Raw genomic sequence first — 26,158 nt, 5'->3', positions numbered from 1 at the left:
CCTTGAGAACAGATTCCAGTGTACTAGCATTAATTAGACTATCCCCTCTATGAGTGATGTGACTTCCTGGGACAGGACAGGTTGATCCCAGCAAAGTGAGATAGCTGTAATTGATCAATACTCTTCTTGACTGGGAGCAGATAACATAGTGGTTATGCAAAAAGCCTGAACCGCCAAAGGTCCCAGGCTCCTGCACCACCATAAGCCAGAGCTGAGAAGTGCTCTGGTAAAAACAAAACAAAACTACTTTCCAAAGGAAAGATTTTGATCGAACATTAAAAAAAAATGATAAAAAATATAAAGGGAACAAACAAACATGGGACCTGAGTCTGAGTAAAAACAAAATCGCTGAGGGGTTGTGGAGAGCCTGTTTGATCAAAATCTCCTTTGGAAAGTGTTTTTTCTTTGTTTTTTTTTTTGACCAAACCTGGAATGTATAATCATACTGAAGATGAAACTATGCCTACAAGCTATAAAGCATGGGAATCAATTTCCAGAATCAATCAATTGCTGCTTGATAAAATTTCTACCAGTCTCATGGGGGTCGGGCAGTATTTTAGAGCGTTAAGTGCACATGACATGAAGCATAAGGACAAATGTAAGGATCCCGGTTCAAGCGCCTGGCTCTTCATCTGCAGAGGGGTCGCTTCACAAGTGGTGAAGCAGGTCTGCAGGTGTCTATCATTCTCTCCTCCTCTCTGTCTCCCCTCTTCTCTCAATTTCTCTGTCCTACTGAACAACAGCAACAGCAATGGCAACAATAATAATGACAATAACAAGGGCAACAAAATGGGGGAAATGGCCTCCAGGAGCAGTGGATTCGTAGTGCAGGGACCGAGCTCCAGCAATAACCCTGGAGGCATCCATAAATTAGGGCAAAATATATACCTGAAAGCAATAGTGCACAATAGTCTGCAGGGGAGTTAATATATGCAGCAAGCAAGTAGAAAGACCTAAAAAGACACCATAAATTTCCTAATGATATAGTGTCTACTTAGACTTAGATACCCTCCTCACCTATTTCCTATTACACTTCCCTCAGTCACTCCAAAGCTAACCTTATCAAAGTAAGGACTACAAAAGCTGAATAAGGGCAAGACTGGCATACTTTAATGATGACTCTTTAGTTACTATTAGGCCACCCCATCAGCTGGGGCCCTATTCGGGGAGTCCTGAGATTCTCAAATAGTCATGATGGGCCTAGACCTCAAATAAATCCCTCTCTCCGTTGTTACCAGTCATCTCTATCATGAAAAACACAATAGGCCCCTTTGTGGGCCCCCATAAGGCCTTGCCCTCAACTTGGATCAACAATGGTGGAGATTGTTCCATCCTCTGAAGGGATGGACAACATAGTCTATGCTACACCTGAGGAAGATGGGTCCTGATATTGGGGCAGCTTGGAACGTTCCTACTCATGACCATAGAATGTGAGCTCAGATCTACAGGTATGCAGAGGTCACATAGGCTCCTAAGCTGAATATGGGTTCCAAATCAGATCAAATCAATGGGGCTTACAGCCAACAATATTCATACACCTTTCCCATACTTGGGAGCTACTCTCTTCCCTGATCCAGCTTTCCGGTTATTTTTCCAGACATGACATTATCTCCCCAGACAATAACTTGGACCCACCTGCATATCAGATGTCAGGCTCAGGAAAAAAAAAAAAACTAGTATGTTCATGGGCTCTTTGGAATATAACTAAAATGGGACTACTAACTATCTACAAAACAGAGGACCCCCCCCCCAACTCTTCATATGAACTATTCCAGCCTTTAGGTTCATGATTAGTCAACAATTTGTTTGGCTTTATATGTTAACTATTTTTTTCAGCCACCAGGTTCCAGATGCTACCATGATGCCAACCAGATTTCCCTGGGCAGATGACCCCACCACTGTGTCCTGGAACTCTGCTTCCCCAGAAGCCCACCCCACTAGGGAAAGAGAGGGACAGGCTGGGAGTATAGATGGACCTGTCAACGCCCATGTTCAGCAGGGAAGCAATTACAGAAGCCAGACCTTCCACCTTCTGCACCCCATAATGACCCTGGGTCCATACTCCCAGAGGGATAAAAAATAGGAAAGCTATCAGGGGAGGGGAATGGCTATGGAGTTCTAGTCGTGGGAACTGTGTGGAGTTGTACCCCTTTTATCCTATGGTTTTTGTCAGTGTTTCCTTTTTATAAATAAAAAATTAAAAAACAATTTCCACCAGTCAGACCCACACTGACTGAAAACCTTATTTGCACAAACAAACATAGTACCCATCCTCTTGTGTACATAAATCACTATTTTCCCATCAGGTAGTGGGCCACATGGCTCAGTGTTTGCTCTGAAGCTCTAAATGATTAATCCCTGTGTTATTGTGAATGTGAGCTGTAGCAAAGGAGCTATAAAGCTGTAATGTAGATTTATGTAGTTTGACCAGACATCAGTTTCTCAGTTAACAACCGGCTGCAGAGAATAACCCTATTACCACCCTTAGCAGATGCTACGATATGTCAAGGTTGCTCCCTCGCAGCGGCATTCTGGAGCCTCATACCTGCTTTTCTCCCAAGAAAGGAGCAGATCTAAATTCTGCTGGTGAGGTCAACTCCCCATTGGGATACTTATAGTCTTCTTTCAGTAGGGGAGGAATTAGAAGCACTGTTTAAGCACAGACTGATCAGAAACACCAGGAATTTGATTTCTTGTTTCTCCCATCTCTGGAGCTCTGTCATTTTAGTTCACACAGCCAGACCTGGTTGCTTTTGTTTTTCATTTGAGTTGGCAACTGGGTTGAGGCAATCAGGTAGGTGGGGAAAACAATTTAAGCGGAAGCTCCCTCTCAGGTTCAAAGTACTTCCACTGAGTCAGTTCCTCTTTAAACTTTGTACAATACATTTCTCAGTTGCTTCATTTCATGTGAACTTGTCCTTTACCACAACAGCCTGTGACAGGTCAGCTGTCTCTACAATGGCACTATGGTTTCTGAGCAGCACTCTGCTCTGGGGCCTTGTCTCTGTCTGGGTCATTGTACTTATCCTGAATAAATTAAAAGTGTGGTTTGGGCATAAAACTTATGTTTGGGACCCCCAGTTCTGCTCCACATATCTGACTGGGAAGACGGCAGTGGTGACTGGTGCCAACAGTGGTGAGTGTTCCTCCTGTCATCTTGCTATGGGTCTCGCTCCCAAACACTTTTTTTTTTTTATTTAAGAAAGGATTAATTAACAAAACCATAGGGTAGGAGGGGTACAACTCCACACAATTCCCACCGCCCAATCTCCATATCCCACCCCCTCCCCTGATAGCTTTCCTATTCTCTATCCCTCTGGGAGCATGGACCCAGGGTCATTGAGGGTTGCAGAAGGTGGGAGGTCTGGCTTCTGTAATTGCTTCCCCGCTGAACATGGGCGTTGACTGGTCGGTCCATACTCCCAGTCTGCCTCTCTCTTTCCCTAATAGGGTGGCTCCCAAACACTTCTAATAGGGAGGGTAGTGAGTTGGAACTCTTCGTCCCTGTCCTCTATCACTGCCCACCCCAGCGTACTGTGAAACCTCCCTTTCACAGGCATTGGCAAGTTTGTGGCCCAGGAGCTGGCCCTCCGAGGGGCCCGTGTGATTCTCGCCTGCCGTAGCCGAGAGCGTGGGCAGCAAGCTCTGACTGAGATTCAGGCTGTCGCAAAAGGCAATGATCGCCTGCTGCTTGGTGAGGTAGACATGAGCTCTATGGCTTCTGTCCGGAACTTTGCTCAGTGGCTTCTGCGGGAGTATCCTGAGATACATCTTCTTGTTAACAATGCTGCAGTCTGTGGTATGTATCTTGACTTGCCCAAACACATTTCAGGAGCCTCCTTTCATGGTCAAAAACCTCAAAATTGGCATTTCCCAAACCTAACTTGTGTGTCCTGCTGACACACTCTAGTTCATCCACCACCCTCAAGAACCCACCTTCACTTGCAACTTCAGATTTCATGGCTCCCATCTTTGTACATACCTGCTCCTGTAGCATTTCTATTGAACTCCTAAATCCCCTCAGCCCCAGATCTTATGTCTTACAGGTTATTCCTCCTATCACCCACTATTTGTGTTCTCCCGTCCTCCCAGGAATCCCCATGACACTTACCAAAGAGGGCCTTGAATTCACCTTTGCCACTAACTATCTTGGACCCTTCCTGCTCACAAATCTGCTCAAAGGTAAGGAAGTACCTAGAAGGTAAAATGCCTACTCTCTGACCCGTCTCTACTATTATCACCCCTGCCATTTTTTTTTGTGGCTGTCTCTCTGGACACCTCCTGCTCCTTGGTAGCTGACCTTCAATTATTTTTGGAGCTCAACTGACGAAAATCAGGACTAAGAGGTGAGTAATGATATCATGTAGCCCCAGATACAGTCTGGGGCTACATGATACTACCTCTCCTTCCTACCTTCAAATCAGGCCAATAATCTCATCTTTTTTTTTTTTTTTCCATTATTGAAAGAATCAATGGTTTACATTTGACAGTAAAATATAATAGTTTGAGGGGGTAGATAGCACAGTGGTTATGAAAAGAGACTCTCACACCTGAGGCTCCAAAGTCCCAAGTTCATTCCCCTGCATCATCATAAGCTAGAGCTGAGCAGTGTTCTGGTAATAAATATATATAATACATATGTAACATTTCTCAGTTTTCTACATAACAATTCAACCCCCCTCTAGCTCCTCTTCTGCCATCATGTTCCAGGACCTGAACCCACCCGCACGCCCCACCCCAGAGACCTTCACTTTGGTGCAATATACCAACTCCAGTCCAAGTTCTGCTTTTGTGTTTTCCCTTCTGTTCTTATTTTTCAGCTTCTGTCTATGAGTGAGATCATCCCATATTTATCCTTCTCTTTCTGGCTTCTTTCTTTTTAAACATTTTTTTTATTTTAATTTTTTTATTTTTATTTTACCAGAGTACAGCTCAGCTCTGGTTTATGGTGGTGTGGGGGACTGAACCTGATACTTTAGTTTCTCAGGCATGAGAGTCTCTTCGCATAGCCATTATGCTATTTACCCCCGCCCAGCTTCTCCTTTCCTTCCTTCCCCCCTCCCTTTTCTCTCTCTCTCTCTCTCTCTCTCTCTCTTTCTTTCTTTCTTTCCCTCCAGGGTTATTGCTGGGGCTCAGTGCCTGCACTATGAATACACTGCTCCTGGAGGCCATCTTTTCCATTTTGCTCCCCTTGTTGTTATTGCTATTGTTGTTGCCAGATAGGACAGAGAAGAGTTGAGATGAGGGGAAGACAGAGAGGGAGAGAGAAAGATAGATACCTGCAGACCTGCTTTACCACTTGTGAAGTGACCCCCCTGCAGGTGGGGAGCTGGGCATTGGAACCAGAATCCTTACACTTCTCCTTGTGGTTCACACCATGTGCACTTAACCCGATGCACTACTGCTCGCCCTCCTCTTTCTGGCTTATTTCAACATGATTCCTTCAAGCTCCTTCCAAAATGAGGTGAACAAGGTGAATCCACTATTTTTAATAGCTGAATAGTATCCCATTATGTATATTACAACTTACTCATTCACTCAACAAGGTTGCTTTCAGGTTTTGGCTATTAAAAATTGTGCTATGAACATAGATATACACAATTCTTTTTAGATGGGTGTGTTCAGTTCCGTAGGATATATCCCTAGGAGAGGAATTGGGTCATAGGGCAGGTCCACTTCTAGCCTTCTGAGAGTTCTCCAGACTGCTCTCCACAGAGGTTGGACCAATTGACATTCCCATCAGCAGTGCAGGAGGCTTCCTTTGTCCCCACAACCTCTCCGGCATTTGCTGCTGCTACCTTTCCTGATGTATGACATTCTCACAAGAGTGAAGTGGTATCTCTTTGTTGTCTTTATTGGCACTTCTCAGACAATGACTTGGAGCACTGTTTCATATGTTTGTTGGCCTTTGGATCTCTTCTGTGGTGAATACTCTGTTCATATCCTCTTCTCACTTTTGGATGGGGTCATTTACTTTTTGTTTCTGAGTTTGGTGAACTCTTCATATATTTTGGTTATTAGCCTCTTGTCTGAGATATGGCATGTAAACATCTTCTCCCATTCTGTAATGTTTATTTGGATGGTGGTTTCTTTTGCTGTGCAGAAGCTTTTTAATTTGATGTAGTCCCATTGGTTTATTTTTGTTTTAGTCTTCCTTGCAACTGGATTTGTATCATTGAAGATGCCTATAAAATGTGGATGAGAAAGAGTTCTGCCAACATTTTCCTCTAAGTATTTGATAGTTTCTGCTCTAACATCCTAGTGCTTGATCTTTTTGGAATTTACTTTTGTGTCTATGAATAGTGACTCATACATTACAGTATACAAGTCTTTTGTTAGGTTTACTCCTAGATATTTTATAGTTTTTGTTGTTATAGTAAAAGGGATTGATTAGTGGGTTTATTTGTTTATTTATATATATTTTTATATTACAGAATTACATGTCCACAGGGGTATGAATCCGCCATTCCCAACATCAAAGTTCTGAATCTTCACTCTCTCCACTGCAATCCATCACAGTTCCCCTAAAGTTGTAGACATGGACCAACCATCATCTCTACAACTGTGTGCCCACATTTATACATAGTTGCCCCTTCTTTTTCTGACTCAGTCCTCTCTTCCCCTCTAAGCCACTCATAACATCATAGCTACCTCCATATGTCCCTCTCCTTTTCCTTCTCTTTCTCTAGGTGCTGATGGAGCTGGAGTTCAGAGTCCTCTTATCTTTATTCTACCATTTCTCCTCTGCTGGGAGTATGGATAAAGGTTGTTTATGGGGAGCAGAAGGTAGGAGTTCTAGCTTCTGTAGCTGCTTCTCCACTGAGCATGGGCCTCAACAGGTTGATCCATACCCCCAGCCTATTTCTATCTTTCCCTAGTTGATCAAAGCTCTGGAGATGTGAGGGTCCATGACACATTGGTGAGGTTGTCTGCCCAGAGAAGTTGGGATGGAGTCATGGTAGCATTTGTAATTTGGTGTCTGGAAGGTGGCATGACCTAAGTTGAGACAAGATAGTTAATGAACAGGAACCAAAAAGTAGGATCAAAGCAGATGAGATTAGGGACTTTAGGGTAGAAGAAAGCTAGGAAATTAATTTTAGGCATGCTCCTGGAAGCATACAACTATAGTAGTTTTACTTGAGTTTGGTAGCTAGCCTGAGGTTGGATAATAATATTGTCTGAGAGAATGGTGTCAGAGTAGAGAAAGTTGGATTAGGGGAATACTTCTGGAGGTGGGGCTATGAAGCAGCAGCAGCTGTGTTTGTCTCCTCTCTTCTCCTGGGTCAACAAAGAATACCAAAGGAGACCACCTGGAACCACAACAAGACAGGACTAGAACAACTTCAGGAACCAAATCACCAGTGAGTGCAAACATGTGTGGCTTGTGGGCAGAGAGGAGCCTAGGGACAGATTAAGTGGCTGGTAACAGTCTGGCAGTTTACCAGTTGAGACATCACCTCCAGTCTGTTTTACCAACAAGGGAATGGCTGAAGGGAGGAGAGGATTTCCCTAAGACTCATGAAATGCAACTGTGAGTCTCCATTGCTACTCCTCTCAGAGTCTGGAACAGTGTCCGGGAGGCCCTGTGCTGACACCAGGGGACAGAGAAATAATGAGGAAACTCAGGACAAGATCTATACCTCGGTGGCCTAGCAGTGGGGCTGTGAAAGGCTCTTTGAATAACCACTGAATTATCTCTGCCCCACCCTGCTTTATCTTGGTCACAAGTCAGTGATTAAGCTAATAAGCCTACTTATAGTTTAAAAGTCCTCAGGCTCCCATAGCCTACAGAGAATAAAAAGAACAAAAGAGGCTTTTAAGCCACTGAGCTCCAACTCAGGGATTAAAATACTATTGAAACAACTGTCAGTTTTCACAACTGTGAACCCTTTAATTACCTTACTTAGACACAAGTCAATCCAGGCAATAGTGATCAGTAATTTGAAAAGTACTGAGAAAGGGACCTCATAACATAATATATAAAATGGTTAAACCAACAAGAAGAAATATTGGAGAAATGAACCAGGACAAGAGTCCAGCTAAAAGCCCCCCAAAGGTTGGAGCACAAAATAATGAGGTCAACATCCAAACACTAGTTAAGGAAATAATCACAGGAGTGAGTAAAGAGTTTGAAAGAATTGTCATCAGAAATGCAGAAACAACATATGAAACCCTGGAAGAAAACACTAATTATCTCAAGGTTATTACAGAGCTGAAAGCTGAAATAGCTGAGCTAAGAACACAACTAGCTGAACAAGCTAAAACAGTATCAGAACAGGAAAACAAAATAGATGAACTCCAGAAAACAGCAGAGGGGAGAGAAAATAGAATAAATGAGACTGAAGACAGAATTAGCAAGATCGAGGATGAATTAGAGAAAACTAAAAAAGAAGTAAGAGATCTCAAAAAGAGATTAAGAGATACTGAAAACAACAACAGAGACCTATGGGATGACTTCAAAAGAAATAATATATGCATTATTGGCTTACCAGAGGAAGAAAGAGAGGTAGGGGAAGAAAGCATTCTTTAGGACATAATACCTGAGAAGTTCCTAGTCTAGATAGCATAAAAGACAAAAAGTTTCAAGAAGCCCAGAGGGTCCCAAACAGAATTAACCCAGACTTAAAGATACCAAGATACATCATATTTAAAATGGAAAGGAATAAGGATAAAGAAAGGATCTTGAAGGCTGCAAAAACAAAGAGTCATCTACAGAGGAAAACCCATAAGATTAGCAGCAGACTTCTCTACAGAAACACTACAGGCCAGAAGAGAATGGCAAGATATCTATTGAGTGCTCAATGAGAAAGGCTTTCAACCAAGACTACTGTATCCTGCTAGACTGTCATTCAGACTAGATGGAGGCATCAAAACCTTCTCAGACAAGCAACAGTTGAAAGAATCAACTATCACCAAGCCTGCCCTGAGGGAAGTTCTGAAAGTTCTTTTATAAATAATCACACCACCATAAATATGCCATCTATCAGAATATAACTCTACAGGAATGGCGTTAAAATATCTTCAATCTTTGATATAAATAAATGACAATGGCCTGAATTCACTTATTAAAAAGCACATAGTGGGAAGATGAATTAGAAAACACAACACAACAATATGCTGTGTACAGGAAACCCACCTAACACAACAAGACAAACACAGACTCAAAGTGAAAGGATGGAAAACTATCATACAAGCCAATGGCCTACAAAAAGGGCAGGGACAGCTATTCTCATATCTGACATGATAGACTTTAAAATAAATAAAATTTGAAAAGATAGGGATGGACACTACTTAATGCTCAGTGAATCAGTCAATCAAGAGGACTTAACAATTATTAACATCTATGCACCCAATGAGAAACCATCTAAATACATCAAACATCTACAAAATATATTAACAGCAACACAGTCATAGTTGGGGGCTTCAAAACCCCACTCTCTCAACTTGACAGATCATCCAGGAAGAATATCAATAAAGACATAAGGGAGCTAAATGAAGAGATAGATAAACTAGAACTATTGGACATTTTCAGAGTCATTCATCCCAAGAAACAGGAACACACATTTTACTCAATTCCATATGAGTCATTCTCAAGGATAGACCATATGCTAGGCCACAAAGACAGCCTCAGCAAATTCAAGAGCATTGAAATCATCCCAAGCATCTTCTCAGACCACAGTGGAATTAAACTAACACTTAACAATCAACAAAAGACTAGTAATAGTCCCAAAATGTGGAAGCTCAACAGTACACTTCTTAACAACTTCTGGGTCAAAGAGGAACTAAAGGAAGAAGTCAAAATTTTTTGAGACTTTAATGAAAATGAAGACACAAGCTATCAAAATATTTGGGACACAGCTAAGGCAGTAAGTACTGAGAGAGAAGTTCATAGCCATACAAGCACACATTAGGAAACAAGAAAAAGCATAAATAAACAGCCTGATTGCACACCTTAACAACATAGAAGAAGAAGAAGAACAAAGAAACCCTAGAGCAATCAGAAGGACAGAAATCACTAAAGTTAGGGCAGAAATGAATAACATTGAAAATAAGAAAACCATACAAAAGATCAACGAAAGTAAATGTTGGTTCTTCAGAAGAGTGAACAAAATCTACAAACCTTTAGCCAGACTCACAAAACAAAAAAGGAGAAGATCCAAATAAATCGGATCATAAATGAAAGAGGAGATATCACAACAGACATTGCAGAAATTCAACATATCATACGAGGCTTCTATGAACAACTATATGCCACCAAACTAGAGAACCTGGAAGAAATGGACGATTTCCTAGATACCTACCAACTTCCAAAACTAAGTAAAGAGGAAGCAGATAACATGAACAGGCCCATCACAGCTAATGAAATTGAAACAGTTATCAAAAATCTTCCCAAAAATAAAATTCCTGGACCAGATGGTTTTACAAATGAATTCTACAAAACCTTCAAAGAAGAACAAATTCCTCTACTTTTAAAAGTCTTGCAGAAGATTGAAGACACTGGAATACTCCCTTCCAGCTTCTATGAAGCCAACATCACTCTGATACCAAAAGCTGACAGGGACACAACCAAAAAAGAAAACTACAGACCAATATCTCTGATGAACATAGATGCTAAAATATTGAACAAAATTCTAGCCAACCAAATATAGCAGTATATAAAAAAACGTTGTTCAACATGACCAAATGGGGTTTATCCCAGGCATGCAAGGTTGGTTTAATATACATAAATCAATCAATGTGATCCACCACATCAACAAAGACAAGACCAAAAACCACATGCTCATATCAATAGATGCAGAGAAAGCCTTTGACAAAATACAACATCCCTTTATGATCAAAACACTACAAAAAAAATAGATGGAATAGAAGGAAAATTCCTGAAGATAGTAGAGTCTATATATAGCAAACCTACAGCCAACATCATACTCAGTGGTGAAAAGTTGGGAGCATTTCCACTCAGATCAGGTACTATACAGGGCTGCCCACTATCACCATTACTATTTAACATAGTGTTGGAAGTTCTTCCCATAGCAGTCAGGCAGGAGCAAGGAATTAAAGGGATACATATTGGAGGAGAAGAAGTAAAAAACCTCCCTATTTGCAGATGACATGATAGTATACATAGAAAAACCTAAGGAATCCAGCAAGAAGCTTTTGGAAATCATCAGGCAATACAGTAAGGTGCCAGGCTACAAAATTAGCATTCAAAAATCAGTGGCATTCTTCTATGCAAATACTAAGTTAGAAGAAGTTGAAATCCAGAAATCAATTCCTTTTACTATAGCAATAAAACAATAAAATATCTAGGAATAAATCTAAAACCTAACCAAAGAAGCGAAAGACTTGTATACTGAAAATTATGAGTCACTACTCAAGGAAATTGAAAAAGACACAAAGAAGTGGAAAGATATTCCATGTTCATGGGTTGGAAGAATTAACATCATCAAAATGAATATACTATCCAGAGCCATCTACAAATTTAATGCTATCCCCATCAAGATCCCAAGCACATTTCTTAGGAGAATAGAACAAATGCTACAAATATTTATCTGGAACCAGAAAAGATCTAGAATTGGCTAAACAATCTTGAGAAGAAAGAACAGAACCAGAGGCATCATACTCCCAGATCTCAAATTGTATTATAGGGCCATAGTTATCAAAACAGCTTGGTACTGGAACATGAATAGACACACTGACCAGTGGAATAGAATTGAGAGCCCAGAAGTAAGCCTCCACACCTATGGACATCTAATCTTTGACAAAGTTGCCCAGACTATTAAATGGGGAAAGCAGAGTCTCTTCAACAAATGGTGCTGGAAACAATGGGTTGAAACATGCAGAAGAATGAAACTGAACCACTATATTTCACCAAATACAAAAGTAAATTCCAAGTGGATCAAGGACTTGGATGTTAGACCACAAACTAACAGATACTTAGAGGAAAATATTGGCAGAACTCTATTCTGCATAAATTTTAAAGACATCTTCAGTGAAATGAATCCAATTACAAAGAAGACTAAGACAAGCATAAACCGATGGGACTCCATCAAATTAAAAAGCTTCTTCACAGCAAAAGGAACCACTACCCAAACCAAGAGACCCCTCACAGAATGGGAGAAGATCTTTACATGCCATACATCAGACAATAGGCTAATAACCAAAATACATAAAGAGCTTGCCAAACTCAACAACTAGAAAACAAATAACCCCATCCAAAAATGAGGGGAAGACATGGACAGAATATTCACCACAGAAGAGATTAAAAAGGCTCAGAAACACATGAAAAAATTTTCTAAGTCTTTGATTGTCAAAGAAATGCAAATAAAGACAACAGTGAGGTATCACTTCACTCCTGTGAGAATGTCATACATCAGAAAAGGTAAGAGCAGCAAATGTTTGTCCTATTGAGATAGGTGGGATTCCTGCAGACAACATATAGTTAGGTTGTATTTTCTGATCCATCTTCTTACTCTGTGACTTTTAATGGGTGAGTTCAGGCCATTGACACATATTGATATTAAGATATTAGATATTTTAATGCCATTATTCTAAACTTTTAGACTGTTCTTAGTGATGTGATCTTTTAGAACTCCTTCGCAGGGCAGGCTTGGTGATAGTTGATTCCTTCAACTGTTGCTTGTCTGAGAAGTTTTATTTTTATTTTTATTTTTTTTGTCTCCAAGGTTATTGCTGGGGCTCGGTGACTGCACTATGAATCCACTGCTCCTGGAGGCTTTTTTTGTCCTTCCCTTTTTGTTGCCCTTTTTGTTTATCATTGTTGTTGTTGTTATTGTTATTATTGTTGGCATTGTTGTTGGATAGGACAGAGAGAAATCAAGAGAGGAGGGAAAGACAGAGAGGGGGATAAAGATAGACACCTGTATATCTGCTTCACCGCTTGTGAAATGACCTCCCTTGCAGGTGGGGAGCCAGGGCTCGAACTGGGATCCTTATGCTGGTCCTTGTGCTTTGCGCCATGTGTGCTTAACCTGTTGTACTACCGCCTGCCCCCATCTGAGAAGGTTTTTATGTTTTCATCTAGTCTCAATGACAATCTAGCAGGATATAACAGCTTTGGTTGAAAACCTTTTTCATTGGGCTCTTGATATATGTATATCTTGCCATTCTCTTCTGGCCTTTAGAGTTCATGTGGAGAAATCTGCTGATAATCTTATGGGTTTCCTTTGTATACAACTCTTGGTTTTTCTTGTAGCTTCCAGAATCCTTTGTCTATCCTATTCATTTTCATTCTAAATATGATGTGTTTTGGTGTCTTTGGGTCTGGGTCAGTTCTGTTTGGGACTCTCTGGGATTCTTGGAATTTAAAAAAAAATTTTTTTTTGGTATTATCTTTATTTACTGGACAGAGGCAGCCAGAAATTGAAAGGGGAATGGGAAATAGAGAGGAAGGGGAACAGAGAGACACCTTCAGCTCTGCTTCACCACTTGCAAAGTTTTCCCTCTGCAGGTAGGGGCTAGGGGCTCAAACCTGTGTCCTTGTACATTATAACATGCGTGCTCAACCAGATGCACCACCATCCGGCCCCTGGGCTTCTTGAATCTTTATATCCTTTATGTTGTTTAGAGTAGGATAGTTCTCTGTTGTTATGTCCTGTAGAATGTTTTCTTTCCCTTCCTCTTTTTCTTCCTTGGGCAAGCCAATAATGTGTATATTACTTCTTTTGAGGTCACTCCATTTGTATTTGTTGTTGTTTTCAGTATGTCTTAATCTCTTTTTTAGTTCTCTTACTTCTTTCTTAGTTTTCTTTAATTCATCCTCAACCTTGCTAATTCTGTTTTCTGCCTCAGTTAATCTGTTCTTGCTCCCATCATTTGTTTTCTGTAACTCAAGTATTTTGTTACCCTGTTCAGATACTGTATTAACTTTTTCAGCTAGTTGTGCTCCTAAGTCTACTAATTTTTTAAATTTATTCCCATTTGTTGCCCTTGTTGTTTTATTGTTGTTTTATTGTTGTAGTTATTGTTGTTTTATTGTTGTAGTTATTGTTGTTACTGATGTCATCGTTGTTGGATAGGACAGAGAGAAATGGAGACAGGAGGGGAAGACAGAGAGGGAGGGAAAGACACCTGTAGACTTGCTTCACTGCTTGTGAAGTGACTCCCCTATAGGTGGGGAGCCGAGGGCAGGAACCGGGGTCCTTGCGCTTTGCGCCACGTGCGCTTAGCCCGCTGTGCTACCGCCTGGCTCCCTAAGTCTGCTATTTTTGCTTTCAGTATTTTATTTCAGAGTCACATTTATTGTTTCCCCATTTCTTCAAAAGCTTTCCTCACTCCTGTGATTACTGCATTGATTAGTGTTTGCATGTTGTCTTCATTCTTATTTGCTTCTAATTATTTGGGATTTTCTCCTGGGCTTCTGTCCTGGTTCGTTTGTCCAGTGTTTCCATCTGTTTGACCATTATATTTGGTGTGTTATGAAATTTACACAAATTTCTTGGATGTTGCTGTTTATATATGGTGTGAGGTGGTTTCTGGTTGGTTAGTTCCTGGATCCCTGAAGCTGGTTGCCTTTGGCTTTTGGTCTATTTCAGGCACGGATGGAGTTGTTAGTCTAACATTGACACAGCTGCTTTTGGAAGATGGGAGGTAGGGTCTCTTGTGTTCAAAATTGAAGAGAGAAGTGAATGATTGCAAATCGTAACAGTTTTTTTTTTTTTTGTTCTTGTTGGTTTTGTTTTGTTTTATCTCAATCCCTGAAGTGAAGCACAGTGGTTGTTAAACCTTTGTTATTGTTGCTTGTGATTTGTCTGTTATTTATCTTCCCTGTGGGCTATGGGAGCCTGAAGATTTTTTAACTATAAGGAGATTTTTTTCAGCTTAATCACTCACTGGTGACCAGGAGATAAAACCATGCAAAGAGTATATAGTGCAATGGTTATGCAAAGAGATTCTCATGCCTGAGGGTTTAAAGTCCCAGGCCCAATCTTCAGCTCCACCACCAGTCAGAGCAAAGCAGTGCTTTGTGGCTTAGTGAGTTTCTGAATAAATCCTGGTTGTATTGGTAAGTTTTAAGGTGATTTTTCATTGTTTTTCCTAGTTTATCAGGAGAACAATGTGAAAAAGCTTCTACTGTATAGCCATAAATCCGGACCACCTTCAGGGTAGATTTTATCCTGAGTCTGCATGTAGGGACTTGAACCTGAGTTCTTGTACATTGTAACATGTGTCCTCAACCAGGTGTGCTACCACCCAGCCCCCAGCTGTGTAATTTTGGTTTTGATTTTTGAGAAGTCAAATGTTTCTTCCTTCCTTCCAAGTCTAGCATCCTTAGGTTCTTAACTCTTGGCTTGGGTTGTCTGTTTTCTAGGGCCTAACAAACACTCATGGAATGAATAAACACATAAGTAAGTGAACATGAAAGCCTGGTATCAAAGTGGCAGGGTAGTCTGACCTGACCCTAGAGGGAGGAGTTGACCTGAAATAAATAGATTGTCCTTGCCTCTGAACTGTTTTTGCAAAGAATAGTTACTATTTAGCTAAAGTTGAATTTGGAAAACATAAAGTTAACTATCTGGGTTTCTTACTCTACACGCTCTTTCTTTCTGGACTTCGTCCTTTAGAATCAAGAGAAAACTTGTAACCTGTCTGTTGTGGGCTTTGTTTTAGAAGAAAATGCATAAGAGGGGAAGATTTGACTTGAATGTTTCTTCTGCCTCCCTGGGTCTTTTCCCTTCAATCAAAAAACTGCTGTGACAAGTGTTTAAGTTTCACGGCAATGGGCAGAGATTCCACTACACTCAGCTTCAAGTATGTGTACGAATAAGTGAAAGACAATTTTTAGAGTGTCTCCAGCTTTCCTTTATGTTTTTTAGACTTCTGTGAGTTAAAGCATAAAACAAGGAGTGACCCTGAAGGTGCCACAGAAGCACTGGACTCTTGAATATGAGGTCTTTAAATGTGACAGAATGATACTCTGCTTCTCTCTCCCCCTCTATTCCATTGATAAAATAAATAAATGTTAAAATGTATAAAATAGGACTAGGGAGAGAGATACATAAAGGTTATTAAACGTTACACAGGCATCTCTCTCTCAGGTCAGGTTCAGGTTCTGAGATTCCAGGCTCAGTTCCTGGTACCACTTTAGCCAGAGCTGAATGGTGCTAAAAGCAAGCAAAAAAAAAAAAAAAGGATTGATTAAATTAGCTCCTGCTAACAAGTGAAAAAAATACTAAATGATAAGAGGAGGAAGAACAGAACAGAAGTTAATGAAAGTGAAGCCTTTGTTAGCTCTTCAGTGCCTACTCCAGGTGAGGGTCCATTAACCCTCTCCTGAAAGCCAGGGGTGGGCCTCCTCTCCTGGAGTTTTTAGAGAAACAAGTTGGGAAATGGACAGGGGAGGTTACACTGGGATTCAGAGAGAAGGAAATAGTACTCTTTTCTCACAGGGGCCCTACAACGAGCAGGATCAGCCCGAGTGGTGAATGTGTCTTCCTATGTGCACGTACAAGGGCACATTGATGAGAAAGATCTGAAAGGGGTTGGTGGTCCTCTGAAGCCCTACCAGTACTATACCTGCAGCAAACTACAGCTGACCTCATTCTCTGGGGAGCTTGCCCGAAGGCTTCAAGGGACAGGTAAGTGCATCTAATACCTACTACCTGTTCACTCCCAGTGCTTCACATCTCCCACCATGCCCACCTGGCCATACAATACTCCCAGCATCCTCCAGGCAGTGGTTATATACTCCACTTAACATCTGTGCACCCTTTATTTCTGTCAACTTATCTTTTACATCTTTGCAACATTCTCCAGTGCTCTTACCACCTGCAACATTCCTTTTTCCCCAGGATTTAAAAAACAAAACTAGACATTTTTTTACACCAGGGTTGTCTCGCTATGTGATGACTCCCCTGTTGGTGATTGCCTTTTTTATTTTCCCTTTTTCTTATAGAGTCAGAGAAATAAAGATGGAGAAACAAAGAGAGGTACCTGAAATAATGCTCCACCAGTCATAAAGCTTCCTCTCTGCCAGTGGGGGCCAGGGACTTGAACCAGAGTCCTCACTGAGAGAAATGTATATGCACCACAGGGTGTGCCACTGCCCACCCCCTCCTTTCAGTATTTTCCTATACCAGTAGCATCCATCAATTCCTCCTAAAGATTACTTAGCAGGCATAATGGTTATGCAAACAGACTCCCATGCCTGAGGCTCCAAAGTCCCAGGTTCAGTCCCCTGCACCACCATAAACCAGAGCCAAGCAGTGCTCTGGTAAAAAAAAAAAAAAAAAAAAAAAAAAAAGATTACTTACCACTGGGGTCGGGCAGTAGCGCAGCAGGTTAGGTGCACATGGCACGAAGCACAAGGACCTGCGTAAGGAACCGAGTGGCTGGTGGCTCCCCACCTGCAGGGGAGTTGCTTCACAAGCAGTGAAGCAGGTCTGCAGATGTCTATCTTTCTCTCCCCTTCTCTGTCTTTCTCTCCTCTCTCCATTTCTCTCTGTCCCATCCAACAACAATATCAATAACAACAACAACAACAATAACTACAACAATAAGACAAGGGCAACAAAAGGGGGGAAAAGAATTTTTAAAAAAAGAACTTAAAACAATTACTCAGCATTAAATATATATATATTTATGGGGGTTGGGTGGTGTCACACCTAGTGACTGCACATAGCTGAGTGCACATGGTACCATGCACAAGGACCCAGATTCAAGCTCTTACTCCCCACCAGCAAGAGGAAAGTTTTGAAGCAGGTCTGCAGTTGTTTATCCTTCCTTTCCCCTCTCTATAGCACCCTCCCTTCTCAATTTATCTCTGTCTTGTCAAATAAAATAAAAAGGAAAAAAAAAGGAAAAAATGACCATTGGGAATGGTGGATTTGTAGTGTTGATATAAAGCCCCAGTGATAAGCCCTGGTGGAAAAAATATTTACCTATTGATGAGAGAGAGAGATAAGAGATTGAGAATGAAAACAGCATCACTCTGGCACGTGTGCCATGGGTGGAATTCAAATTTACACATGCAAACTCTAATCTCTATCACTTCCTTGGCTGCTCACCCAGCATATTTAAAGGCATATGTTCCTTACTGACTTGAGTGTCACCATTCACTTAATGTCCTTGGCACTACTTCCAAGTCTCTAGTCAGCTCTGCTCAACAGGGCAGGCAGGCTCCCTCCTACATTGCCCACTTAACCCTTTCTTCCCAATACACGCCTCCCTTATGAACTCATTTTGCAAGTGTACTTGTGTCTCACCCTCTCAGGTGTGACCGTGAACTCTGTGGATCCGGGTCTTGTCTACACGGGCATCATGAAGAACTACTTTTGGTTATTCCGCTTTGCTTTCTGGATCTTCAGCTTCTTCATGAAGGTGAGTGGGGGAGGAGTTGACTGAAAAGACTGGGTCAGGGCTCTGCATCTCATGTGTCAACAGCAGGCTGACACCTCTGTGACCCCAATAGCACCCTCTGCCCACCTTCTGACAATGTCTCCACAGAATGCCAAACAAGGTGCCATCCCGGTCCTCTACTTGTGTTTGGCAAAGGAGTTGGATGGCATTTCTGGAAGATATTTTAGTGACACCTTTGTGATAAGGCTTCCATCTGAAGCTGCTCAGGATCTTCATGTAGCCCAAAGCCTCTGGAATGCCTCAGTTCGACTAACAAACCTAGACAAGATGGACTGATCCACTGTGACTGCTCAGCCCTGACTTGTCACTCTCCCCATGATACTCAGCTCTTAGTCTAAACACCTTTGTTGCTTTGCCCAAGAACTAATCCCCTTGTCCAGTATAATGATATTTCTCAGTGACATGAGAGTTCTGATTAGCCAGAAGATGATTTCAAATTCTACTTTCTTGCCAGTTTTCTCATGTCTTTCTTTCTTTCTTTCTTTCTTTCTTTCTTTCTTTCTTTCTTTCTTTCTTTCTTTCTTTCTTCCTTCCTTCCTTCCTTCCTTCCTTCCTTCCTTCCTTCCTTCCTTCCTTTCTTTCTTTCCTTCTTTCTTTGCTTCTTTCTTTCTTTCTAGCTTTTATTATCTTTATCGATTAGATGGAGACAGCCAGAAATTGAGAGTGTAGGAGGAGACAGAGAGGGAAAAAGACAGATAGCTGCAGCCCAGCTTCACCACTTGTGAAGCTTCCCCCTTCTGTAGGTGGGGACCAGGGACTTGAACCCGGGTCCTTGCGCATTGTAACATGTCCGCTCAACCAGATGCATTACCACCTGCTCCCCCCCCTTTTCTAACCAGAGACCACTGCTCAGCTCTGGTTTATGGCAGTGCAAGGATTGAACCTGGAACTTCAGAGCCTCAGGCTTGAAAGTCTCTTTGCATAACCATCATGCTAGCTACACCTGCCTGAAGTATTTGTTTCTTAAGCACTAGGATCTCAAAAGCTAGGTTGTGGCGTCTCTTGTGAGTGAGTATTTGGGTCCCCTTTTGTACCTCTTCATTGCTGGACCTGTGCCTTGGAAGGGAGGCAGAACTACACAGTGCCCTCTGGGTTAAGGTTTATAGCTAACTGTGGAGGTAGGAGAGCACCCTTACTTCACAGGGTATTTTCTCCCAGCTGGTACTGTTAGTGAGCCTGCAGATAATCTCTCTTTCTCTTTCTCTATCTCCCTTTCCCTTTCAATTTCTCTTTATTTCCATCGAGTGAAAAAAAGAAAGAGAGAGAGAGAGAGGCGGGGCGGGGCGGGCGGAGAAAGCATTTCAGGAGTTGAGATTGAAGTTGCCACATTAGATGCTTAAAGGACGTTTGAAATAAATTCATAATTCCTTGTTAAAAATTGTGCATGTTAGGGGCCAGGCGATGGCGCACCGGGTTAAGAGTACATAATATGAAGCACAAGGGTCCGAGCAAGGATCCTGGTTCGAGCCCCTGCTTCCCACCTTCAGGGGGTTCACTTCACAAGTGGTGAAGCAGGTCTTTCCCTCCCCCTCACTGTCTCCCCTTTCTCTTTCAATCAATTTCTCTGTCCTGTCCCAGAAATGGAAAATATGGCCACAAGGAGCAGTGGATTTGTAGTGCCTTAACTGAGCGCCAGCGATATCCCTGGAGGCCAAAAAAAAAAAAAAAAAAAAAAAAAGAGCTAATGTTAATGTTAATAAAATTTGTAATGTTAATAAAATTTCCGTAGATTCTTTTGCTTTCTTTTCCACATAGAAAATCCAATCAGGGAGTCGGGCGGCAGTGCAGCGGGTTAAGCGCAGGTGGTGCAAAGAGCAAGGATTGGCCTAAGGATCCCAGTTCGAGCCTTGGGCTCCCCACCTACAGGGGAGTTGTTTCACAGGTGGTGAAGCAGGTCTGCAGGTGTCTGTCTTTCTCTCCCCATTCTGTTTTCCCCTCCTCTCTCCATTTCTCTCTGTCCTATCCCAACAACGACATCAACAACAATAATAATAACTACAACAACGACAATAAAAAAGCAACAAGGGCAACAAAAGGGAAAATAAATAAATAAATCTAAAAAAATGTAAAAAGAAAGATATTTTAAAAAGAGAAAATCCAATCAAGGGACCAGACGGTGGTGCACCTGGTTAAGTGCTCACATTACAGAGCACAAGGACCCAGCTTCAAGCCCCTGGTCCCCAGCTACAGGAGGAAAGCTTCATGAGTGGTGAAGGTGTCTCTCTGTCTCTTTCCCTCTCTATCTCCTCCTCCCCTCTAAATTTCTGTATCTATCCAATAATTAATTAAAAGGAAAATCCAATAATCTAGCAGCACTGGCAGTTTTATTTTCTTTAATCCAACTACTGTAACTTTCATTTTCTTTTTAGAAAATTTTAATAAATTGTCTATTAATAATTGTCTATTGATCATAGTGTTACTTTTGTATACAGCATGATTTTCTTTTCTTTTAAAACCTTTTTTCTTTCTGTTTTATTTTTATTTATTTATTATTGGACAGAGACAGAGAGAAGTTGAGAGGGAAGTGGGAGAAAGAGAGGGGGAGAGACAGAGAGACACCTGCAGCCCAGCTTCACCACTCTTGTAGCTTTCCATCTGCAGGTAGAGATGGAGGTTTGAACCTCGGTCCTTATGTACTGTAAAAAGTGTGTTTTTACCAGGTGCACCACTGTCTGGCCCCTACACCATGGTTTCCTTTTTAAAAAATATTTTTTATTATCTTTATATATTGGCTAGAGACAGAAATTGAAAGGGAAAGGGGATATAGAGAGGAAGAGAGACAGACTCATGCAGCTCTAATTTACCACTCCCAAAGCTTTCCCTCTGCAGGTGCGGGTTAGGAACTCAAACCTGGGTCCTTATGCACTGTAACATGTATGCTCAACCATGTGCACCACCACTCGGCCCCCACCATGATTTTCTTTAGGACATTTTACTGTTTTCATAAAGGAGACTGGCTTGTGTGTTTCCTAACTTATGTTGTCATTTTCTGCTTTTGTTGTCATAGACACATTAATTAACTTTTGCCACCTGAATTACTGCTGGGGTTCATAGCCTGTATGATTTCACTGCTCCTGGTGGGTAATTTTTTCTTTCCTATTAGACAGATGGTGAGAGACAGAGAGAGACAACACAAAAGGGGGAAGGAGAAACTCTACAGTACTGCTCCGTCACTCATGGAGCTCCCCCCTTGAGTTGTTCCCGTATGATAATGTGAAGCTCAAGCCAGGTCCTAGTGCACAGTGATGTGTGGGTGTTCTACTGGGGAGCCACCTTCCAGTCCCTGCATACATCCATTTATAAAAGGAGTTGGAGGTTTCTATTAGTTGAGGGACTTCATCTGAGAATTTGACACTAAGTTAGAATTAAATGTACGAATACCTTAATAAAGGAAAGAAGAAGTCAGAAGCTGTGGTATTCAGTCAGGACTGAAGGTGAGAGGGATGGAAGACCATTTATTTTAATTAATTAATTAATTAATTAATGACAATATCAATAACAACAACAATAACTACAACAATAAAACAACAAGGGCAACAAAAAGGGAAAATAAATAAATATAAAATGTTTTTTAAAAAGAAAGTCTTTTGATAACTATGTGATTATTTGTTTATTTATTTACTTATTTTTATTGCCACCAAGTTTAGCTAGGATTTGTGTCAGCACAATGAATCCACTGCTCCTAGCAGCAATTTTTTCCTCCTTCCCTCTCTCCTTCCTCTCCCCCTCCTTCTCCTTTTTTTTTAATTTGATAGGACAGAGAAAAAATGAGGGGGCATAGAAAGGAAGGCAAAAAAAAATAGACAACCTGTGGACCTGGCTCACTGCTTGTGAAGCATCCCCCTGCAGATGGGGAGTCAGGGCTGGAACCAGGGTCCTTGCACATGTACTTAATCAGGTAGGCCCCCACCTATTCCCACTTCTATGCTTATGCTATCTTTTTTTTCATTTTTATTTATTTATACTTATTTTTATATTACATAATTACATGTCAACAAGGTTTTGAATCTACACCATTCTCACCACCAGAGTTCTGAATCTTCAGTCTCCCCACTGCAATCCACAACAGTTCCCCTAATGTTGTAGACATGGGCCAACCATCATCTCTACAACTATGTGTCCACATTTATACATTGTTGCCCCTTCTTTTTTATGACTCAATCCTCTCTTCCCCTCTAAGCCACTCATAACATCATAGCTACCTCCATATGTCCCTCTCCTTTTCCTTCTCTCTCTCTAAGTGCTGATGGAGCTGCAGTTCAGAGTCCTCTTATCTTTATTCTACCACTTCTCCTCTGCTGGGAGTATAGATCAAGGTTGTTTATGGGGAGCAGAACGTAGGAGTTCTGGCTTCTGTAACTGCTTCTCCACTGAGCATGGGCTGTTGTTTTATCTGGGCTGGCTTCACAGGCAGGTAACAGAGACGACCAGAGACACATGGCTGGGCTGAGAACGCAGTTTAATCTTTATTCACGAACGGAAAATCACCACACCATGTGCTTTTCTCCATCATCCTCTCTCCGCTGCTGCTGCTGGGACTCTGCCCGTCCTTAGCATAGGGGGCGGGGAGAAAGTGGGCGCAAAACTAGCAAGTGGGTGCAAAACTACCAATTCTTCTCAGAGGTCGGGGGGAAGGGAACATACCAACAATTCCCCCTTCTGTTTTTAACTAAATGACCACAGTATCAGTGGTGTGGGGTGAACAGAAACCTATATCGTACAGGCATTTTCAAAAAAGAAACTGGCACAAAGATGGAGAAATATGTAAGCAAGTAACAAGAACCAGTGTGCTGCCAAGGGAGGGCCTGAGGGGGCCATTTTTTTTGCCTCTGTGGGCAAAACTGTATCAGCTTAAAAAAAAAAACATTTCCTGCCTCTGGGGGGTGTACTTGCCTCCTCGGGCATTTTATAGCATGGGGGCGGGGAACGGCCTAGAATCCCAAAGGCAGCTGGCTGCAGTCAGTGTTTGAGAAATCTAGCAGCACTTTTGCACTTTTGTGCAAAGTGTCTAAGGGTGTACCAGTGAGTCCAATAGGAGTGCCAGTCGAAAGCAGATGTCCATAGAAGAATGCCAGGGCGTGGAGCATTGTATGAGGAAGGTCCGCTGCCGGAACTCTGCTTTTCTGTAGAGAACTTGACAGCTGCAATTTACTTACTATGAAACAAACTTGTAGCAGGTTAGAAGTTTATCACGATTGATAACTATTACAATTAGAAGTCTTTTTTAGAATCATTTTAAGGTTGGTTAAAGTTTAAACAATAGAATGTGAAAAGGTAAACATGAGAATCAAGGAAAGAAAACCTCAGGCATGAGTATCATTAGCATAGCCATTGTGTAATCTACCATTTCTAATAGGGAAGGTAATCGAGAGTTTTACATATCAACAAGTCTATTTAACCTTAGTTACACCCATTTAAGATGGAGACACACCCTAGGTGTGCGCAGATTTTGTTTAGACCAACTTAATTAAAATATATTGATTGTTAACTAATTTTTACCTCAGACTTTAAATGTAAGTTAATTTTATCTTTATGAGAATTACGTTGAAAACCTTTTTCATTTAACTTTGCCTGGTAAGAATTTAGCCTTAAAGTTATATTCTTAACCTTAAAGTTAATGTTACCAAACTTTAAACACACACATACACATGGTCTTCAATATACAAGGAGAGAAACTTTTGTTACGAAGACATGTCATTTTAAACACGAATTTAGATCTATACTGTCTTAGCCATTCTGGGAGTGCGTTGTCTAGCGGTGGTCTCTTGGGCAGCTTCACTTCTAGGAATTGCAGGTTGCGATCTCTGGACGAATCTCTGCATATTTTAGCTCGTCTGCCTTCAGAGCCAAGCTGGAGATCTTGGCCAGGGGGCCCAGTTTCGGCAGGGAGCCCGCGGTCTCCGGGTGGTCCGGGATCTGTCCGGACTTCATAGCATGAGGGCGGGCGGGCCAGCCATGCAGAAGGCGCGGGCCGAGGTGCCCTGGGTTGGCGGCCATGATAGGTTGCTGCGGCCCTGCCCCATGGCCCTGCCATGTCTGTTGCCCTGCTCACAGTGGACGAGCAGCGTGGAGGGAGCCCACGCCCAGTACCCTGCGCCACGCGGCAGAAAGCCGGCTCATGCGGGCTGGCACTGGGCTCCTGTGGGTTGGCCTTGGGCAGAAACCACAGAGTGGTCCAGAGATAAATGTTCCAGAAACAGCAAAACAGTCTCATGAAGAAAGGGCAGACGCCTTTGGAGATCTCTTCACAAGCAGAAGAGAAGGCCATAGTGCATAGGTAGCCAAATTGTCTTCACTTATCTGAGAGATGTGCAGGTCCAGTCCCACGTTGTAGGCGCCATATGTTGTTTTATCTGGGCTGGCTTCATGGGCAGGTAACAGAGACGACCAGAGACACACGGCTGGGCTGAGAACGCAGTTTAATCTTTATTCACGAATGGGCAAATCACCATACCATGTGCTTTTCTCCATCATCCTCTCTCCGCCGCTGCTGCCGGGACCCTGCACATCCTTGGCAAATGCTAGAAGAAGAAGTGTAAAAGGCAGTAGCCTTGAAGTTTTTTTTTTATGTAGAAGTTTTTAAGTTTTTTTTAGTATAAGTTGTTTGTAGTGTGAGATTGAAAATTTTTTGTCTTTTTTTCTTGAAGAACAGGACCTAATCAGTAAGCCACCGGTTGTTTACCAAGAATCAGTAAGCCACCGGTTGTTTACCAAGACCCTGCAAACAGGCAGAGCTTATCAGGGCCTTTGCACTAGGAAATTATTTTCTAGGAAGGGGCAGCTGATGGTGGGGGGATTCTATTGGTTGTGTGATTTTGAAATGTTTGAAACCAGTCCGCGCTTTGCTTTGAATGGATCATGCTTTTGCTAAGTTTAAAATGATTGGATTTTGTGTTTTCTATAGCCTGTTATTGGATATAGGTTGATAAGGTGATGTGTTCCCCCTCCCTGAGTGTAGTCTGAATTCCTATAAATTGTGTGGTTTGAGCCTTGTTCAGGGTCAAGCTTAGTGGACTGCCACCAGTCACCATCTCGGCCCGGATTGCAATTCGTGAATAAACATCTTTGCCTCTTTACAGTAGATGGTGGTTAATTCTCACTATGTAACACTTAGCATAGGGGGTGGGGAGAAAGCGGGGCGTGAAACTAGCAAGGGGCAAACCAATTCTTCTCAGAGGTCGGGGGAAAGGGAACATACCAACAATGGGCCTCAACAGGTTGATCCATACCCCCAGCCTATTTCTATCTTTCCCTAGTGGATCAGAGCTCTGGAGATGTGAGGGTCAAGGACACACTGGTGAGGTTGTCTTCCCAGAGAAATTGGGATGGAGTCATGGTAGCATTTGTAATTTGGTGTCTGGAAGGTGGCATGACCTAAGTTGAGACAAGATAGTTAATGAACAGGAACCAAAAAGTAGGATCAAAGCAGATGAGATTAGGGACTACCCGAATTAACTGAGTCATTGCGGCCGAGGGGGTAACGCAAAGACTCGCAGAGATCGTCACGGAACTACCCGACCGTGAGTTGCATCTAGAGGAGTGTCACAGTGGCTGAGGTAAGCAAAACCATGGGACATGAATTTAGCAAACAAGATTTATTCATTAAAGGACTCAAGGAGTCACTCAAGACACGAGGAACTAGGGTTAAAAAGAAAGAATTAAAGAAGTTTTTAGATTATATTGGAAATATTTGCCCCTGGTTCCCCCAGGAAGGCACTATAGATGAGAAATGTTGGAGGAGAATTGGTGACTGTCTTAATGATCACTATCAGTCTTTTGGTCC

At 41.9% G+C, this 26,158-nt stretch overlaps 1 protein-coding gene across 1 annotated transcript; it reads left to right on the top strand.

Moving 5' to 3' along the window:
* The first annotated feature begins 2,886 nt into the window (after positions 1-2,886).
* On the top strand, positions 2,887-18,979 carry LOC103113774 (retinol dehydrogenase 12). The gene is made up of 6 exons (XM_007523351.3): positions 2,887-3,136; positions 3,557-3,799; positions 4,093-4,182; positions 16,407-16,595; positions 18,230-18,336; positions 18,463-18,979. Exons 1-6 carry the CDS (start codon positions 2,959-2,961, stop codon positions 18,649-18,651), a joined length of 996 nt encoding a protein of 331 aa, XP_007523413.1. The 5' UTR covers positions 2,887-2,958; the 3' UTR covers positions 18,652-18,979.
* The last annotated feature ends 7,179 nt before the right edge of the window (positions 18,980-26,158 follow it).

The sequence above is a fragment of the Erinaceus europaeus genome, chromosome 3 (assembly GCF_950295315.1).
Source record: "Erinaceus europaeus chromosome 3, mEriEur2.1, whole genome shotgun sequence".
In the NCBI taxonomy this organism is placed as follows: domain Eukaryota; kingdom Metazoa; phylum Chordata; class Mammalia; order Eulipotyphla; family Erinaceidae; genus Erinaceus; species Erinaceus europaeus.
Note: the sequence above shows the minus strand (reverse complement) of the source record. Positions and strands in the feature narration are given on the sequence as shown.